General features: G+C 37.3%; 1 protein-coding gene across 3 annotated transcripts; it reads left to right on the top strand.

Moving 5' to 3' along the window:
- Positions 1 to 9361: 9361 nt before the first annotated feature.
- Positions 9362 to 19776, top strand: LOC122293205 (peroxidase A2-like). 3 transcript variants are annotated; one of them, XM_043101711.1, is made up of 6 exons: positions 9362 to 9414; positions 12480 to 12496; positions 17777 to 17928; positions 18065 to 18256; positions 18712 to 18877; positions 19016 to 19776. In XM_043101711.1, exons 1-6 carry the CDS (start codon positions 9362 to 9364, stop codon positions 19504 to 19506), a joined length of 1071 nt encoding a protein of 356 aa, XP_042957645.1. In that variant the 3' UTR covers positions 19507 to 19776. The 3 variants fall into 3 exon arrangements, 2 of the variants coding, with proteins under 2 accessions (XP_042957645.1, XP_042957644.1); XR_006237200.1 differs by lacking the exons at positions 9362 to 9414; positions 12480 to 12496 and having other exon boundaries at positions 17638 to 17928; positions 19016 to 19579; positions 19614 to 19776; XM_043101710.1 differs by lacking the exons at positions 9362 to 9414; positions 12480 to 12496 and having other exon boundaries at positions 17638 to 17928.
- The last annotated feature ends 1262 nt before the right edge of the window (positions 19777 to 21038 follow it).

Genomic DNA, 21038 nt, shown 5'->3' with positions numbered 1-21038 from the left:
TGATATATTTATCATTATTAGATGATTTTTTATTTTTTTAAAGAGTAAATATATAGATTGACAGGTAATGTCACCTCATCTTAAAGGAATAAAAATACGATGATAATATAGTGTATAACTCTTTTTTATAAAATTATATTAATTACTAAATTTATTTTTATAAAAACTGACGTAGCATTGTACGCATTATTCGTACAGTCGGATTGAATATAATTATGGAATAACCTTCAGGTTGGATGGGTGCCAAAATAACTTTCACACCAGCCAATAGACAAGTGCCACTTAGACACTCCAAAAAGATTAAAAATGAGCCCACATCCACCCAATTGTCTCCCTCTCCTTCTTCGAATGCATCTCCCTCTCCCATCTGCATGATTTTTCTGAAAGTCCTATCTCTCTTTCTCTCCCTCTCCTCCCTCCCTGATCTAGCACTTGACACTGATGTGGAAATGGATGAAGTATATGCGCAAGTGACGTTATAGCCTTTGACTCAAGTGTTCTGGACTTTGTTTTTGTTCAATCTCTTTCTTTTCTTTTCATTTTTTGTTTTTGATAATAATAGTGTTTTGCAAAGTCTTCTGCATGGAATTGCAAAGTTACTTTCTTGTTGGTGCACGTAGGAAGAGTAAAAGGATATGTTCATACTTCTGGAATTGGGGATTCCAAGCAAACAGCCCACCAATTACTTTTGCAAGACATTGATAGTGAGTGACACTAGTACCCATGGAGGGTTCTCTGTTCCTCATCGTGCTGCTGAGAAAGTTTTGCCTCCATTGGTAGTGTCCTTTACTTCCTTTTAAAAAAATTACAAAAAAAGAAGAAGAAGAAACTATTTATTGCACTGCTCTACTCTGCACTTGACGCTGACTTGTAATCTGTATAATTAATTTTGCCTGGAATGAAGAGAAACTATTCATTGTATGAATTTACAACATGCTCGCTTGCAGCATATACTTACTTACAACTCTCTCTCTCTCTCTCTCTCTCTCTCTCTCTATGTCCCTCTCCCCCCCCCCCCTTTTGAAAACGTAATCCATGCTCTGACAAGAATTATTGCAGGGATGGTGGCGATTTTTTTTGGGCTTGTCGGTGTTGAGTACAGAGCAGGGATGGACGTTGACTAGATCAGGCTCATATATAGTCTTTTTAGAGTATCTACGTGGCACTTGTCTATTGACTAATGTGAAAGCTTTTTTGGCACCCATTCGGCCTGAAGTGCCTCTGTGTAATTATCTCTTTAGAAAACATCATTTAATTCATAAATTATTTGAAATGATTAAAATATTATTATTCATATAGATAAGACAGCAGTGGCAAACACTACCAAACAGAGTGTATTGAATTGTTTTTTTTTTTTTTCCTAGGTCCAACCAAATACAAGAGAACAACAAAATGAGTATACTAATGATGATTAACAAACTGATTTATTGTTTTGTTCGGTTCTTACCATATAATAGTTAATAAGGTTGCTACCCTTGTCTAATTTTCCTCCACTTTGTCGCATGGTCTAATTTTTCTCTTGTTTACAAGTTGAGAAATGAGAAAATATCAAAATGAAATTGTAGGAACCAACCCCTTTCTATAAGTGAGAAGCCGAGTCAAGCATGCTAGGTCATGGGATGGTGTTGGAACTGAATGACACATGAGAAAGGGCTTCCCTCATGTGCATATGACACGTCAGCTTTTGTCTAGGGCCGGTTCTTCCAAAGGCGAGTTAAGTGATTGCCTAAAGGTTATCTGTTTTTGTTTTGGGTTTTGCTACATACAGTCGGCAGATGCAGTCGGCGTGCAGTCGGCTGTACAGAATGAATAAAAAAAAATTATAAAAAAATTGTTTTATATTCAGGAGGACCTACATGAATTATAAAAAGTTATAAAAATAATTTTTTTTTTCATGTAAGTCCCGTATTAATTTTTTTTTAACAGCCGACTGCACGCCGACTGTATCTGCCGACTGCAAAAAGTATTTCTCTTTTGTTTTATATATACAATGCATAGTGAAGTTTTTATTTTATATAAACAATGAAGTTTTGTAGAAATAAAACAGCAACGTGATGACTTTTCTTCTAAAACATATTTGGATTATTTTTGTCTTCTTTTTCAAGACTTCAACGACCATAGCTTTCACAATTCACATGGCCCATGGCCACGTATTCTTTTGACTCTTTTTTCAACTTTGTTTCTCATTTTCTTTCTCTTTCAATCTCTCTAATGTATATTTTATTTCTTGATTGTGAATATTAATATTAATATATTTTATTTTATTGTGCAGATTAACAATTTTATATAAAAGTAAAGTTTATTTGTTAAATTAGGTTCTATTGTTTTATATTAATATTTATTTTATTCTAAAATATTCATAAGCATAGTAAGAATTTATATAGTAGATGTTATTCCCTTCTACTATAAATATGTAAATAGAAAATATGCATTTCGATATGAGAAACTTAAAAAAAAATGAATAAAAATTTATTGAATCCCAAAAACAATCTTTAAATAAATTTGTTACTAGCAATAAACAAAATATATCAGATAATGTAGGTGAAACATTTGTAGATGATCAAGAAATACACCAAAAATAACCAAAAGATAACAAAATAAATCAATTTTAAAATTTAATTAACAATTTTGCATTTCAAAAAGCAAGAAGAATAATTTTTAAATAAAAATATATTTACATATAACCTAGTTAATTTGATACATGAAAAGTGCTCAATTTTAACTTCTCGCCTTACGCCTCAAAATCTATTGAGTTGGCCCTGCTTTTGCCATGAGTTTTTATCAATTCTCGGGAAATTTTATTTAAAAAACCTCAATATAAAATCTAATAGATATTTAATAAACCTTTTCTTACTATCACAATGTATTGTGGTGCTATTAAATTATTTATATAAATACTAAATCTTTTAATGAATTTGAATATGATAACATAAAAATATTCTATGTCTATAATCTAACATTATATGATAGTTCTTTTCAAAAAAAAAAAAAACATTATATGATAGTTATTATTTTCAGTATATTCACGGAATTTTCGCTTAATAAATTGTCAAATATATATTAAAGAGGAAGCACACTGCTTTTGGTTTGATTTTGCAACACACCCTCTGTTATTCACATTCAGTTTTTAAGTACAAGCTCTGCCGATCTATCTATGGAAATATACAAATGCTGTTTATGGAAATAAAGCATTTACACAGATAATAAAAACTGACAGCAAATACACTCCTTGATCTACTCTAAACTAATTTTCTGCTGATTTATTGCTTTGATTGGAGCTGTGACAGATCTGTAATATTTTCCTTAATATGCCCCCGCAAGAACGGGCTTCCGTCAGTAAGACCGATCTTGTTCTTGAGATGATCTGTTCGTTGCCGTGAGAGTGGCTTGGTCAATAAATCAGCAAGTTGATCGTTTGTATGAACATGTCGGACAGTGAGCACATTTTTCTGAACCAAGTCACGAACAAAGTGTAGATCAATTTGGATATGTTTCATCCGCGAGTGTTGAACAGGGTTTAAGCTAAGTTGAGTGGCTCCCAAATTATCACATAACAGGAGTGGAGGAGTGGTGATTGGAAACTTTAGTTCTTGAAGAAGGGAAAGAATCCACATACACTCAGCAGCAGCAGTTGCTAATGCACGATATTCGGCCTCGGTAGAAGAACGAGCAATGGAACGTTGTTTTTTTGAGCTCCATGAGATAGGTGTGGAACCAAGCAGAACTAAATAAGCTGAAGTTGAACTCCTGTTGTCCAAACTACCTGCCCAGTTCGAATCTGAGAAGCATAAGAGAGATGGATGAGCTGCTTTGCGAATGGAGATGCCATGAAAAATTGTGTTTTTCAGATATCGTAACAATCTCTTAGTAGCTGTCCAGTGAGTTGTAGTTGGAGAATGCATGAACTGAGAGAGCTTGTTTACTGCAAAGCTGATGTCAGGCCTTGTCAAGGAGAGATATTGCAGCCCGCCAATAACTTTTCTATATTCAGTAGCATCAAATGAAGGAGTGCCATCATCAAGCTTTAAGCAAGCTGATGTTGACAGAGGGGTAGTGACATCTTTGGCACCGTCCATGCTTGTTCGCTCAAGTAGCTCTCGGATGTATTTGTGTTGACTTAGAAAGAGGCCATCTTGTGTGGGTATGACTTCTATGCCGAGAAAGAAGTTTAGAGATCCCAAATCTTTGAGTGAGAATTTTTTACCAAGCTGATCAACTATTTGTTCCACAAGTGTTGAATCATTTCCAGTAATTACCAAGTCATCAACATACACTAAGCAGTAGATAAGAACAGAATCATGATGATACACAAATAGAGATGAGTCAGACTTGGCATTTAGAAAACCAAAAGCAAGCATGGCATGTTTAAGAGCTGAAAACCAAGCACGAGGTGCTTGTTTTAGTCCGTATATCGCCTTATTAAGGCAACAGACATACTCGGGTTTGTCTGAGTCCCGAAAGTCTGGGGGCTGTTTCATAAAAACTTTCTCAGTAAGATACCCATTTAAAAAGGCATTGTTGATATCTAATTGTCTGAGTGACCATCCCTACATTACAGCAATAGATAATACAGTTCTAATTGTAACAGGTTTGACCACGGGACTAAAAGTCTCTTTGTAATCCAGATCAGGCCTCTGATTAAATCCTTTTGCCACAAGTCGGGCTTTGAACCGGTCAATTGAACCATCTGCATTTCGCTTGACCCGAAATACCCATTTGCACCCAATTATATTAGACCCTTTCGGTGGTGGAACAAGGTTCCAAGTATCATGACTCATGAGAGCAGTTAATTCCAAGGACATGGCTTCACGCCATCTGGGATCAGAGATGGCTTCAGAAACCGAATTGGGTTCTAAGGATGGAGGAATGGGATGGTGGGTGACCAAAAAGGATTTTTTTGGTCGGTAGATATTGTTCATCGATCGGGTTACCATAGTATGAGTGCGCAAATCAGCAGGGGAGGGCATCACGGGTTCAATTTGGACAGGAGCCGATTGAGTATTTTCAGAAATAGAAACTAAATTTATTTCTGGCGCAATCATAGGAGAAGGGGAAGAAATATTTACCTGAGAGGAGGTCGGTGCCGGTGAAGACGCTACCAAAGGTGAGTGATCCGTGAAGCTGTCCTGTGCCGAAATCATGGAGGGAATGACCGAAGGAAAAGGAATTTGGGGCAAAGAAATCTGGACATGGGAGTGATTTTCGCTTGAGGGCAGAGAAGATGGGTCTCGGTTTTGAGAATGAGATTGCCGAAAGGGAAAGTTCCCTTCATCAAATAGGACATGCCGTGAATGATAAACACGGTGCGTTTTAAGTTCCATACATAAATAGGCATTTTGAGAAAGAGAGTAACCCAGAAAAATACAAGCCGTGGCTTTGGGCTCCATTTTATTTTTGTTATAGGGCCGTGTAAACGGGTAACACAAGCAACCAAATTGTTTAAGTTTTAAGTAATTTGGTGCTTGGTTAAACAGATGCTCAAATGGGGATTTATTTTGTGAATTGGAACTCGGCATTCTATTGATGAGGTAGGCAGCGGCTTGAAAGGCATAGGGCCAAAAGGAACGAGGCATGTGAGCATCCGTGAGAAGTGTAAGCCCAGTTTCAACAAGATGACGATGTCGTCTCTCAGACATGCCATTTTGCTGTGGAGTGTGTGGAGCAGTGGTATAGTGAGCAATGCCATGAACAGATAGATAAGATTTTAGCCCAATATATTCACCACCATTGTCCGAATATAAACTCTTGATTTTTGTGTTAAATCTATTTTCCACAAGATGTCGAAATTGAGGAAAAAGAGTTTGAACACTTGATTTATTGGGCATAGTATAGAGCCAAATGTACTTGGTATAATGGTCAACAAAAATAATGTAATATTTTGAACCATCAATACCAATATCATGAGCAGGACCCCAAACATCTGAATAAATTAATTCCAATGGAGCATTGCTAGTTAAACCATGAGAATTGAAAGGTTGGCGATGAGATTTATTTTGAGAGCATGAACTACAAAGAGATGAGTGCCCATTATTTTTTGTGGGTAAAGAAAAAGTGCGAATAACATGATTAACAATTTTTGACGAGGGATGACCAAGTCTTTTATGCCAACCATCAGGGGTGGTGCGTTCATGAACGTAAGCAACAACTTTTTTGGAAACCGTGGCCAAGGATGCCGGTAGTGGGTACACTCCATCTTCACAGTCACCTTTGAGTAGTGTCGCCCCCGTGAGCCGATCCTTCACCAAGAAATAAAATGGATGAAACTCTAAATAGACATTGTTTTGTTTGGTGAAATGATGAACGGAGACAAGATTTTTTTTAATGGTGGGGACACAAAGAGTATCATGTAAATGAAAAACACGATTAGAAGAAATAAAAGACAATGAGCCAACATGAGATACAGGCAAACCTGAACCATCACCAATTACCACTTCATCAGTGCCGTCATATTCTGAGTGGATGGAAAGATTGGAGAGATCAGTGGTCATATTGTGAGATGCTGCAGAATCAACAAGCCATTTGTGATTTTTTTCCTGAGAGGAGCCGGCACAATTTGCTGTGATTTCAGTTAAATTGTACTTGAAGCAATTTCTGGCCGTATGGCCCATTTGATCACATAATTGACATTTGGGCTTGTATTTCTTGAAGCCCGAATCAGGTGGCCCACGTTTGCCACGGCCTTGAGAGCCACGTCCCTGGTTTCCAGGTGAGAAGTGCTTCTGCGAAGAAGAAGACCGATTATTTCCGGAAGAGCCTCCGTTCCGTTGAGTGTAATTTGCAGTGGCAATCATAGTTGCCGATTGGGCTTCCAGTCGACGGATATAATTTTCATGCCCAACCAGTAAGTCATGAATTTCCTCAAATGTCATTGAGGTTTCCCGAGCACGAATGGGTGCTGCAATCTCACGGAATTCGGGTCCAAGGCCATTTAAAATATAAAGTGTTAGATCATCATCCGAAACAGGATGATCTATGATTGCAAGTTCATCGGCAATCAGCTTGATGGCCTGAAGAAATTCAGTGACAGTTTTACTGCCACGGGTGCTCAAGGTTAAATTTTCCTTGAGTTGAAGAGCTCGTGTGTGAGATTTGCCAGCATAAAGCCGAGTGAGAAGAGACCAGGCCTGCTGGGATGTTTTACAGGAGGCAAGAATGGGGGTTATTGTTGTGGAGGTGGAGGCAAGAATGGCATGAAGGAGGAGTTTATCTTGACGCACCCAGTGGGAGTACGCAGCTTTAGAGGCAGCAGAGTTGGTTGCATCAATGGCTGGACATAGACGGTGTCCGGTGACAAAATCAATGAGGTCGTAACCTATAAGCAGGGCTTCAAATTGAGCTCTCCATTGTGGAAAAGTTGCAGAGGTAAGCTTTTCATTTATGGTGGTGGCTGGGTTGATAGTAATGATCTGTGGTTCGGAAGGAGAGGATTGGGAAATATCAGCCATGACTTGGAAAAAAAAATGAAGGAATCTCGTTAGAGTACTGGCTCTCTGGATACCATAAAGAGGAAGCACACTGCTTTTGGTTTGATTTTGCAACACACCCTCTGTTATTCACATTCAGTTTTTAAGTACAAGCTCTGCCGATCTATCTATGGAAATATACAAATGCTGTTTATGGAAATAAAGCATTTACACAGATAATAAAAACTGACAGCAAATACACTCCTTGATCTACTCTAAACTAATTTTCTGCTGATTTATTGCTTTGATTGGAGCTGTGACAGATCTGTAATATTTTCCTTAATATATATATATATATATATAGCCTACCATCAGGGTGAGGCTAGGTGAATCCTAAATGTGATGTCCTCCACTACTATTTTCCGCTGTGAACGTGGAGAGAGAGAGGAGAAATGATATTTGTAGTTTTGATTATGTAAGTCATGTAGTTTTTTTTTTTTTTAAAAAATAAATTAATACGGGATTTATATGAAAAAAAATTAACTTTTTAATAAAAAATTAATTTTTTAATCGTAAATTCTATTTTTTTAAATGATTGTATGATGTTTATATATTTTATTATTGTATATAATATTATTAGAGAGAATAATAACTTTAACTTCTCGGCTCTCAATTATTATTATTATTAATTTTTAATAATCAAGCATGCTTAATATTATAAAGGAAAGTTTGAAGTATATAAAGACTGCAAGGTAGATTCTTTTCACTATTAATAAATAAAATACATTTAATTAAATTATCTAAAGGTATCCATCATCGAGAGCCTATATAGATTTTGAATAAATCTTAGCGTCAGCCACTATTTGGCTTCAGCCGGAGCACACCTGACGTGGTGAGGAGTAAAATGACAATTCTCTCCCTGAATACAGAAGGTTCCCTCAGATTATTTTCACTCATTTCAAACTTCCCCCTCCTCCTCTCATCTCCTCTCCGAATCCTCCCCACCCACCCCCCACGAGCAATTCCCTCTTCCCCCCCATCCCATCCCTCTCCCCCACCGTCACCCCTAACCCCCGCGTCACCCAGAAAATCCTCTCCCTCAACCCCATTCGAATCTTTCCTGCAAAATACATTCTCGTTCTCCTCCTCTCCGAATCGTCCCCAACCCCCCACGAGCAAATCCTCTTCCCCCCCATCCCATCCCTCTCCCCCACCCCCACCCCTAACCCACGCGTCGCCCAGAAAACCCACCCCCATTCGAATCTGTCCTGCAAAATACATTCTAGTTCGTCGCGTCGCATCACCTTCCGCTGTCATCCTGGTTCGTCGCGTCGCATCACCTTCCTCTGTCGTTCTGGTTCGTTGCGTCGCATCATCTTCCTTTGTCCGGCGAGAGAAGTTCATCCATCCGACCAGCCTTTGTTTCACCGGCGCTTGCTCAGTCGCATAGGTAAATGTGGTACCTAGTTTTCCTTTCAAATGATTATCAAATTAGTTTACTGAGAAATTTGTTTTTTGAGTATATACCAGATGGGTTTCGAAAGACCTAGGGCTCGGTTTCACAAACACTATCCATTTACATTTTGAAGTCGAACAAAAGAGGGATAATTGTTCTGGTACTCTGTCTTTTCCTTAAGACTCTTTTTTATGAGATGATTCTAACAAATCGATATGGTAGTGCTATGTTATAATTTTTCCATGATTATTAGTTTGATCTGGGTAGTGGAAAAAAATACCAAAATAAATTAGCCTTCCCTATAGTGTTGGTTCTGCATAAAACAAAATAAAACCGAAAAATAATGTGATGAATCATGGAAAAACTTTGCTAATAATTTGCTAGATCACACCTGTTGCATGTGATGAATCATGCAAATGTTCTAAACCCTTCTAAATATTTATAATACATGAAAGTGATACTCATTAAATGTGCATAGCTTTATCAAATATGTTTATATCAAATGTGTATTGGGTGTTTGCATTTAGTTAGTTTATCTCTTTTCAACCTGATGTTGTTGGTTAATTTTACTTGATAAGGAAAATATCAAACATATTACACATAGGCCTGTAGATCTTGGCATGCCAAGTGGTGCGTATTCTAATGGACATGCAAACTGTTTTGCTGTACATCGCTTGCTGCAGAGTGCTTCTTCTGCTTTACAGGAACAAAAGTAGAAACAACTTGATTAACATCACTATCTAAACAATCTATCTAAGATAAATGGCCATAAGCAAGAGTAGAAACAGCTTGTTAAAGTTATTATAGGTCCTGGTTCCTTGTTTGTAATAGTTGTAACATGCAGCTGTCTTAATTTTGAGCATTGTTCAAGAAGAATGAACTGGATAGACTGTATTTGTGCAGGTCGTTCAAGTCTGTTTATTTGGTTTTACCAGTGACATGTTGCATCTTTCTTCAGCAGTCATTCATTAGGCTTTATTACCGTGTACTGGATTATTACAATTAGATAGACTCTTGTGTTGGTACTTGTCATTCGATTTTTTGAAGGTGGCATGGCATCATCCCAATCATCATCTTCATTTGGTGATTTTGTGTTGGAATCACCAATTTGTTGGTGTGGCTTGAAAACACAACTAAAGACATCCCGCACTAAGTCTAATCCGTTCAGAAAATTTTTTGCTTGCCCAAAATATGATACGGTAAAGCAGCTAAGCCTTAGTCATAATATTTGCTAATATTCATGCTTTCAGCCTATTCGTGTTAATAACTGGGAGTTTGAACTTTGTGCAGGGCGATGCACGGTGTGAATTCTTCGTGTGGACGGATATATACCTGTTGCTAGATCAAAACATTCGGACTAGAGAGACTAAAGTTTGGACTATGTGGGATGAGGTCTTGCTGCGAGAGTGCCAAGTGCAGAAAAGGGAGGAGAAAGTAAATGAGAGAGAGAGAAGCCTGAAAAAAGCAAATAGAAATTTGTTGTGTTTGTATTGGGTTCTCACAGCTGTAATAATTTTAGTTTGGTTTGGATAAATTAATATACACTGTCCTGTAGTATCCTTTTCATTTTGATGCATCGTTCCCCACTTGTAATTAGAGAAACTTTAACTGTTTTGGTTATGATGTACAACCAAGGGGAATTTCCAGCCACCTTGTATAATTACCCGTGAGCCTAATTAATGAAAATATGTATCAATTATGTATCCATTCAGATTCTGTTATTGAGTAGCATTCACTATTAAGTTTGTGATGAATTCCAGCCACGTAACCTGATGCATGAAATCAGTGTCCCTTTGTGTAAGTTTGGACATTTTATGTATTTCTTGAATTTGAAGAAGAATACCAATGGGAATAACAGGAACCGTGACTTGCATACAATTCATACAAAATTATGGTATTACATCCGAAATCATACGTTCCAGCCAACTCCCTGTTATCACCGACATATTTACTGTCTAAATTGTTCTATTAAGATCATAAGCATCACGTAGATGGGTGTATGTGTGTTTGCCATATCCTTTTCTTGTCCTACTCTTCTGCTATGGAAATCGATGCATGATCCAGAAAGTTAACCATTTGCATGTTGCCGTGCATCTTCTAGCCTTCCAACCAAGATAAAAAATGGTCTCCCTCCTGAGTTGAAAATCAAGTCAATCATCCCTCTTGCCTTCTGAAAATATACAAAGCTAAAATTAGAAATTGTATAAGCACTTGGTAAGCCGAAATAGAAGTAAGACCCAAAAATTCTGATTAGTATATATAATGTTGCTCAATGTAAAAAAAAAGCCTATTGTATAGAGAACTCATACCTGTTACATATCTCCAAGTGGTTATTCCACCATCGGCACCTTTTCATACCACCTCACTGCACTCTAAATTATTTTTTCCTCACAAGTGGTTAATAGAAATTATCCAAAAACTCCCTCCATAATTACACATATATTTTCCACTTGGTCATGCATCTGAAAAATCCCCACAACAGTCACCCATACAAAATAGAGCACATATATTATCCAAACTTCCTCCAGCCTTAGACCACATCAAAAATGGTCACCCATCTGGAAAAAAAAATATTTCTTAATATACACTATCAACTCGACCTTTCAATAAATATACAATGCATCAAAAATTTTTATGGGTGTTACGAGAAAAATGCATTTAACCACAAGATCAAGAGGTAGAACAATGTGTATAACACCTCCTCATTCCCCAATGGCAGCCCTTGTGTGAGAACACTGTTTTGTGTTCCAGCATCACCAACTCCCTCATCACGTTGAGATCCCGGGCTGTCCAAGATTGTCGTTTCATTCTCAAATATCAGCCTGCAAGTCTAACCATTCATAAAAAATTTCTTAATAAAAATTTTTGGGTTTTAAATTAGTTAAATTTAAACACATCAAAATTTTAATATGTTAAAATAATTACCGTTTTCTTTTTTCTCTTTGTTGCCAACTTCTCGACCGGCGGAACCTTTCTCTTAATTGGGGGTCTCCCTTTCCCTCGGACCACATGGGGGCTCAATAGCTTCTTTCCCTTATCCGCGACTACGTTGTGGCCGACCATCGTTGATTCAGAATTGTTGCATCGACTGAGATCGTCATCATCACATTTCGAATCAAACTCATCGACGTACCGCAGGAAAGCATTCACACGCTCGGAACTTGGGGATATTTTTGTTGCTAGTTTCATGCATCGTTTAACCACCATCTCATACCTCCGTGCATCTCCGCTAGCCCGACAGTCATCATAACTACTTGGGATCAATGTATATCTCCTTTTCTTGTCCTTTCTCCATCGATCCAAGAAATATCTTTCTGGCAACACACTAATCCTCTTAAATTGACAAACTCTAAGTGCATGCCTACATAGAATTCCCCTCATCTCAAATAGAGCACATGTGCATTTCAATTCACACTCCTCTTCATTATAATAAACTGTGTAGTGGACAATTTTTGTGCAATCATCAAAAGCTATTTCATCCAAAATATCGAAAGTTGAAATGCACCCCTGCTGGGAGACCAGTGTGCAATTACAACACATTAGCCCCATCAACTCTTTCTGGAACTCTTTAAACTTTGTTGCCATGTATACTTTCTGAAACTGCTTCTCAAAGTTGAAAGGGGACACACAAGGGATCGTTTGGTTAATAGAGTTGAAATCAGCCGTGGTCTCCACCTCTACCTTTTTTCTGAGAGCATTATCGAATTGGTCGACAAATTCCTTCAAGGTCGTTCCAGAATGGACATACCCGTCGAAAAAAGCATTCATGCTTTCTGAACGTTGGGTCGTGCTCATACCAGCCCAAAATACGTCTTTCAAATAAACTGGAACCCAAAAAGTCCTTTCCTCGTATAAAGACTGGAGCCAATTATTCTCTCTTAAATCATACGTATCAAGTAGTTGACCCCACCTCTCCTCAAATTCCGTGGAGGTACGTGAATCATACAAAGCAGCCTGAATGGAGGATTTCAACCCTGTGCTGAAATGGGAGTGAGACCCTAACTTTTCCGGAAGTTTGCGCATTATATGCCATAGACAATATCTATGGCGGGTTCCTGGAAATACAAGGGCAATTGCGTTCTTCATTGCCCGGTCTTGGTCAGTTATGATCGCCTTTGGCGCTTGACCATTCATGCACTCCAACCACATTCTAAACAACCAAATGAAGGTGTGTGTGTCCTCACTTGACAACAAGCCTGCCCCTAGTAATATGGATTGCCCATGATGATTAACACCGACAAATGGAGCAAAGGGCATTCCGTATCGATTTGTTAGGTACGTTGTGTCGAATGTCACAACGTCCCCGAAACACTCATAAGATGCTCGACAACGTGCATCGGCCCAAAAAACATTTCTTAGCCTTCCCTCATCATCAACGTCGATGTCATAAACGAAACCATCATTCTTCTGTCTCATTCTTTGGAAATAAACCCTAAGTGCTTCGCCACCTCCTTTTCCCAACCTTAAATGTCTAGACTTATCAATGAAATTCCGACAATCTTTCTCCTGAAATTCTAGGTTTTCAAACCCCCCAGCATCAACTACCAGCGAATAATAATTCTTATTCATTCGGATACCGGCTCTGTCATTTAGCTCAAGGATTCTTTGACTATATTCATCTAGAACCTTGTGTGATCTTAACAGTCTTGTCTTCTTGGGGCTCACAGTAATATGGTTGTGTGTATTCTCAACAGTGGTGAGAAGCCATTTTTCATTTTGTTTCAAAGTGGCATTTACCTTCGCCTTGCAATCCGTTTTAGTCGTTGGCCGTGGCTTAGGTATATTATTGTGCTTCGGTTGGTATTTTCCTCCACGAGCACAACCAACCGTGACATACACAGGCCGACCATCATCATCTCACTTCGTCCTCTGTGTCCTTACACCGAATCCCTCTTGCTTCGCATATTTCTTATAGTACGCCAAAAGCTCTTTTACACTCTCGAATTCCATCCCAGATCTTGGTGCTTCAACCGTTACCTCATCATCCGGGACAACGGTGGTACCCTCTAAGTCTTCATCTATGTCGAAGTACATTTTTAAAGATGAAAACAAAGTAAATGGATTAGCATGAATTCAATGAGAGTGTCATTAAAGTATGATTTTCATACAACAGTTAAATACCATCAGCAGCATCGTCAAATGTACAATCAACATTTTCTGAGAAATCTGGGCGCCCAGAAAATTCTTGCCTTAATGCATCTAGATTGCTCGACGAAGGGTACTGCATATTTTAGCATCATAAAAAATTGTTCTGGGCTTTAGTTTGGAATAATGATTGCAAAACAGATTAACATGTTAACTTGTTGGATACTGGCTAAAAATTTAGGAGAAGTAATACTTGGAATGGCTCTTCAACTGGCCTCAAGTCATCCGGATTACTCGGTTGAGGGTAGGACATATTTACATCAACTTCATGCTGTAATTATGGAAATAGTTAGATTCATGACCACGTCAAATTTGGTTTTTTTTTTTAAAATTAATATACACTGAAACAAGATATATGCTATTCCCTTTAGGGAATGCAAGTAAAAAGAAATGATGTTATTCCCTTTGTAACTTGCAGGTTACACATGTTCAGTGTGTGTTTGTTAGTTTAAATTATAACTATATTCCTAATTTAAACTAACAACAGTGCATTCATTCTCATTTCTAAGCATCACTAGCATGATTTTAAAATAGTATCATCAGTGCATGATTTAGTCCAACCAAATCGAGGTAATCACTACTTTTCCAATGCACCAACAGGAAGGCAACAGGCAATGTGTTAATATATACTAAAGTTACGGCTCCTAGACTAAAATTTAAAACTAAAGTTTCACTCCAGTAGAATAAAAAAGATGGCTTTCAAAACTTTAATGAAAACAGAGGTCATCAAAAGCTCCAGACCAAACTTTCGGACCAAGCTCCAATCTAAGCATCATGGTTAGTTTTTAAGATAGTATCATCAGTGCAAGCTTTGGGACATGCATGCTCCAGTCCATACCACCATCTCGTTAATCACTACTTTTCCAATGCACCAAATGGAAGGCAACAGACAATCTGTTAATATATACTAAAGTTACGGCTCCTAGACTTAGATTTCAAACTAAAGTTTCACTCCAGTAGGATAAAAAAGATGGCTTTCAAAACTTTAATGAAAACAGAGGTCATCAAAAGCATAAAGTTTGGTTCTTTCTCCATGCCCTAACACATTCGAAACCCATCTCAAAAAACCCTTTTATTGCACCTCTCTCCGTAAACAATAACAACATAATCATATGGAAGGAAAAACGGTACAAGATTTACCGTTGACCAGGGACGGCGGAGAAATAGAGGAACGTCGGAGGCGGACGTCCTCGGGCTGTTACTTTGATTTGCTAAATTAGAGGAGCACTCAGTGCGTGGCGGCGCTGTCCAGACAGAGGAAGATCGCTTGGTGTCGCCGGACGTACAGACGGCGTCGCCGGCCGGCGCTGGGCGTCATGGAATCTGATACGACGCGGGGGGGCAACGGAGGAGCTCTTTCGCGGGACAAATTCGAACGGGGGAAGCAAAATGACAAAAAGCAAATCCAATCCAACCGAATTACAAAACATACAAAACTCACCGTTTTGTTTAAAAAAAAAAAAAAGGCAGCCACGTAGGGTGTGCACTGTGTGCAGCGCTACAGTGGCCGCTCTATAGTACTACTCATAGATTTTAAATTGTAATTTTACCCTTCACCGCTCCTTATATTGTCAGAAGATCTATTGAAGATCTTCAATGATGAGAGCGACTTGTTGGTGCGTGGAATATTCTCTACTTTTGATGGCTGTTATGAGTATGTCTTGCTTTTGCTTCCTCGGGACATGTCCAGTCTAGTAGTAAGTTTTCCGTTCTCTCTATACCCACTTCAGAATTCGAGAGTAATTATTGGTAAATGTCCTATATACTTATGTGTGTGTATATATATATATACGTAAAAGAACATGAATGAATTTTTCAAAAGCTTTTTCTTTTTCGTGGACGAATCTTCCAAAATGTATATCCGCATTGGTTTTCCTTTTCCATGTTGTTTGTATGGGCTCTCTTTATTTCAGTGTGAATTTGGCCATATTCGGAAATCCATTATAAATCCTTTCGATCTATCTTAGAATGGCAGTCAAACTTGAAGTGAGGCTGGCCATTCATTCCTGTGAGAAGCTAGTTTTGGAAAACGAGCAACAAAGTCCAGGTAAGTCTGATTGACAACCCATCCAGGTTTTGCTAGATGCAGTTGAAAAACGCAGTTGAAATATAAACGGCTGTACGCAATAAATAAAAAAAATCATAATTTTTTTTTTTCATAAAGAACTTACATGAATAAAAAAAAGTTATAAAAAAATTTATAACTTTTTTTTATTCATATAGGTCCCATATTAATTTACTTTTTTCTTCACGACTGCACGCTACATTTTTCTACTGCACAAATCTGACCCATCAAATCCAGCAAAAGCATGCATATATGTTCATCGAGCCTCACTCCTGGCCTGAAAATAGACTAGATGGTTTTGTCGGCCTGTGAGTAGGGTTAAGTTTGGTAACAAAATTGTTGCAAGATATTTTTAAAATTAAAATAATATTATATATAATCGTAAAATATATAAATTTAATATAATTATTTAAAAAATAAAATAAAATTTATTATTAAAAATTTAATTTTTTTTATATAAATTTTATATTTATTTATTTTTTTAAAATAATTACATAATATTTATACTCTCGTAATTATAAGTTTTCTTTATTCTTTTATATACGTTTGAGACTGCCTTTAACCACCTTATGTCAAGAATCGAGATGTCATTTTCTGCGTTAATTTTGAATCACTATCCTTTCTTTTTGTAATGGACGACAAATAAGTAAAGAAACCAAATAGTTTATTCACTTAATCGGGAAATATCGCAAAAATATCTTTGGAATTCAACGCAATATTACCTAACCTAATCATGGTCCCTACTACATCACCATAAAACGTTACCACATCGCCATGACATTGTACCACATGTGAAATGGACAGGAAAAGATAATAAATAATGCATGAAAAAGAGAGCATGGGTTAAAATCTACGTACCTGCCCCCAGAAAAGAAGTAGGCAGGATTCTAAATGCTTGAAAAGAGTAGCTAGAACTAGAAGCTTGGACACGGAACATAAAATATCTATTTATCTAGATGGTTGGACTATTATTATTATTAATATTTTCCCACAAACATGACAAAGTCCAAACCTAGCTAGTAGCTAGCTACCTAAAATTCGAATCATGCAACTCTAGCTAGCTACCACGTACATACGGAAGGCAGAAATATTAATTGGTGAGAATCCAAAATAAAGTAAGCCCCGTTTGAATTCTCGTCCTTATCCTCCTTGTCATTTTTTTATAAATTATAATAAATAATTTAATTTTTTAAAAAATTTTATTTCATATTTTTAAATTTTCAATTCAATTTTTTAAAATGCTAAAACTCTTGCAGAGAGCTACTGCTTCCCATTTTTAATTTATTTATTTTTTATTTTCTGATTAAAAAAATACTTTTAAGTGATGTTATAATTTTTTTTAAAAATATATATTTAAATATATTAAAAAATACATAAAAAAATAAAAATACATATTTTTCTACTTACGATAAGTCCCCGCGGTGGACATAACACGTGCCATAATTTTTCAACCCCATGAACATGAATTCAGATCAACTTTACGACTTTTCCGATCCCATAAACTTTCAAACTAGCTAGCGTGTTTTGTAAAATACCGTGTTTGTCACTTTATAAATAAAGGATCCCAATTTGGTCTGTTAAACATTGAAAACGCGTTCTTTTTTTTTCCAGAAAGAGAGAGAACATTGCGCAGAGAGATCATGTCTTCTTCCCACGGCATTGCGATAGCTCTATTCTGCATTGCATTCTTGTTGGGTGGAATATCAGTATCCCATGCCCAACTTTCCTCAACATATTATGACGAAACATGTCCAAACGTGACGAGCATCATACGTGGTGTCATCGACAATGCGTTGCTGAGCGATCCCAGGATTGGTGCCAGCCTTCTTAGGCTTCATTTCCATGACTGCTTTGTCAATGTACGTAGTACTTCTCTCCATGCATCCTCCTTACTTTTAAAATCAAGCACAGCTTGCTTATTAATGGGTTTCAAGTTTTTGTTTTTTTGTTTTTATTAATTGTGTTGAAACGTGTTTTAATTTAACTTTCTTGCAGGGTTGTGATGGATCAATTTTACTGAACAATAGTGACACCATAGAAAGCGAAAAAGAAGCTGCCCGAAATAATAACTCCGTCAGGGGCTTTGGCGTTGTAGATGATATAAAGACTGCGTTGGAAAGCGCTTGTCCCAGCATAGTTTCCTGCGCTGATATTCTCACCATTGCAGCTGAAGAATCAGTTTCAGCGGTACAACAAGAACATCAACACGCCCTCGATCTCTTTAAATTTTTGTCCCTGACTCTGCTATACACAACTTAAAATAGAAGGAAACTAAACTGAAGACCAGAAAATAAATTAACGGCTTGCTATGCTACTAAATTGAAGGCATCCAGTTTTGATAGCAGATCAAGATCTAGTAAATAATATCTTATTAAACCTTAATAACTTTTCTATACAAAATTTTCAGCTTCTTCTATCTCATAAAATGTTCTTTTCTGATCTTCATAGATGGCAAAATATGAACCATTTAGTTGAAAATAATGGTTGAGATTTAACAGGTTTTGATCTATACAACATTTTTATTGCCCCCAGAACATTAATCATGCCACATAAAACACAAGGGAAAGTCTAGTACCGTCAGTCCAAAGCCAGTTTTTAGTATGTCTGGTTTACATATGAAGCTAACTAATTGGTGCTCACAGGCAGGGGGTCCCTCGTGGACGGTTTTACTGGGAAGAAGGGACGGCACAACAGCCAACCGTACTGGTGCTGATATTTCCCTTCCAAGCGCCGTCGATACCCTTGACACTCTTAAAGAGGTCTTCTTAGCCGTGGGGCTGAACACCACCGATCTGGTTTCCCTCTCAGGTAGCATTTCTATACTCATCACTAGTGTCCAAAAACAATCACACCAATTACTAATATGTCACATTTTAAGTAATTTTTCATGATTGATATTTTCGCAAATATGTATTAGATGAAAAAGTTGACATGCGTAATTTTCAGGCGCTCACACGTTTGGACGCGCACAGTGTCCTACTTTCAGTGGCCGATTGTACGATTTCAATAGCACAGGTAGTCCTGATGACACCCTGAACTCAACCTACTTGGAAACTCTCCAAGGAATATGCCCCCAGAATGGAAATGAGACTGGCTTGGCAAACCTCGACCTCACAACACCCGATACTTTTGACAACAATTACTTCTCCAATCTTCAACTTGAGAACGGATTACTGCAGACCGATCAAGAGCTGTTCTCAACGACAGGAGCGGACACCATTGATATTGTCAACAGCTTTAGTAGTGACCAGAGTGCTTTCTTTGCCAGCTTCGTGGAGTCGATGCTTAAAATGGGGAATATCAGTGTGTTAACGGGATCGGAAGGAGAAGTTAGATTGAACTGCGGCATAGTGAATGCTGACTCTTCTAGATCAGAAAGCTTTTTACATAGCTCAACTGAAACCAGAGATAATACTGAGTACAAATCTGCCATATAAAACTAGCTTGTTTTAATAAATAGTGATGATGACAAATATGTTAACAAGACAATACATTAATAAGTATTGAGAGTTATTAGCATATGTTTTTTTTTTTTTGATGGAAGTTATTAGCATATGTTAGATAAGCCATATATGATTTGTTAGATAAGTGTTGGGAGTTATTAGCATATGTTGTCACGGTCTGATGTTTTGATAGAAGTGACTGGAAACTTCTTGTATAGAAGGATTTGGTTATGAATAAAGATTTGTCCTTTCGCCTTTTGAGAAGTACGTACTTTTTTTTGAGAAAAAAAAGAGAGTCGGTAGACACACAGCGGTCTCGTTTCAATTTTATTAATAAATCCTTATTTATAGGGGAGGAATACTGTAGTAATATCATAACAAGGGGTTTACAAGATAAGCGTGAAGAACTAACCCAAAACCAAGTGTAAAAACCAGCCAATATGATCATAAAAACTACTTCTAACAAGCCTAAAACAACGAACCAACGAAACGCACAAGGCAAAAACAGGACCAAAAGCCACTAAGCACCCGCAAAGAGAACATGCAAATATAATAAGATCAAATTCAGATAAAGCGAAAAACGTACAAATTCAGTATCATTAAAAGACCAATCCATATTTAAACCCCCCCTCCCCTTTTGGCTAGAAAATCAGCTACAACATTCCCTTCACGAAAAACATGGGTCAAACATAAATAGTATTTGAAACATAGATCATGTCATATTTTCCGTTGTTATACTTTTTCACATTCTTTTACAAATTCAGAATAGATAGTATTTGAAACATAGATCATTTCATATTTTGCTCCCTTAGTACTTCATCACCTTCTAATTGGTTTAAGCAGCTGTGTCACGCTTTCTTTATGCATAACAATGAATTCCATTGATTGGATCTAAGAATTTGCATGAATCGCATGAATTTAAGATTGCTCTCTGCCCTGCCTTTTCTTTAGATTGCATGAATCGCATGAATTAGTGCTAGAAGAAGTTGTAACAGAAGAGAAAAGGGAAAACAAAACATCTCAGTAGCAGCGATTGAACGAGATGATGGAGACGCCACATGCAGCTTCCCCACTGTCTTTGAAGAAGAATTTGTTTTCAGGAATTTGATTTTTTTGGGTGCAATTATTTCGTGGCCTTTTCTACGTACTTTCTATGATCTGTGTAGGCGTTTATATATATATATATATATATATTGATAATCCTGGGAGCTGATATTTGAGATTGGGAGTTGAAAAGGATAAAAAATGGCAAATAATGATCCCCGTACCTCTCGCATGCTAAGCGAGCGCTCTACCATCTGAGCTACATCCCCTCCTGTAGGTGGTACAAAGTTTAACAATGAAATTCTGAAAGCGCGAGCATAATTTTCATTCATATATTTATATTCATGAGTATATATTCCTAACTAGCAAAATGTGTATGCAAAACCAGGTAGTCAGTCTTGGCCTTATAGACCAATTAATGGCCTGGTATGGTTCGACTAACTACTCTCCATGGAGAAAGGTCCATGTTCAAAAAGTCAAGA

The sequence above is a fragment of the Carya illinoinensis genome, chromosome 14 (assembly GCF_018687715.1).
Source record: "Carya illinoinensis cultivar Pawnee chromosome 14, C.illinoinensisPawnee_v1, whole genome shotgun sequence".
Classification (NCBI taxonomy): Eukaryota; Viridiplantae; Streptophyta; class Magnoliopsida; order Fagales; family Juglandaceae; genus Carya; species Carya illinoinensis.
This window is presented reverse-complemented; position numbering and strand designations above follow the sequence as displayed.

Coding starts and splice junctions, on each gene's coding strand:
- LOC122293205 (XM_043101711.1), top strand. CDS start 9,362: ATGTGTATTGGGTGTTTGCATTTAGTTAGTTTATCTCTTTTCAACCTG. Junction 17,929..18,064: donor TCCATGACTGCTTTGTCAAT/GTACGTAGTACT, acceptor ACTTTCTTGCAG/GGTTGTGATGGATCAATTTT. Junction 18,257..18,711: donor CTGAAGAATCAGTTTCAGCG/GTACAACAAGAA, acceptor TGGTGCTCACAG/GCAGGGGGTCCCTCGTGGAC.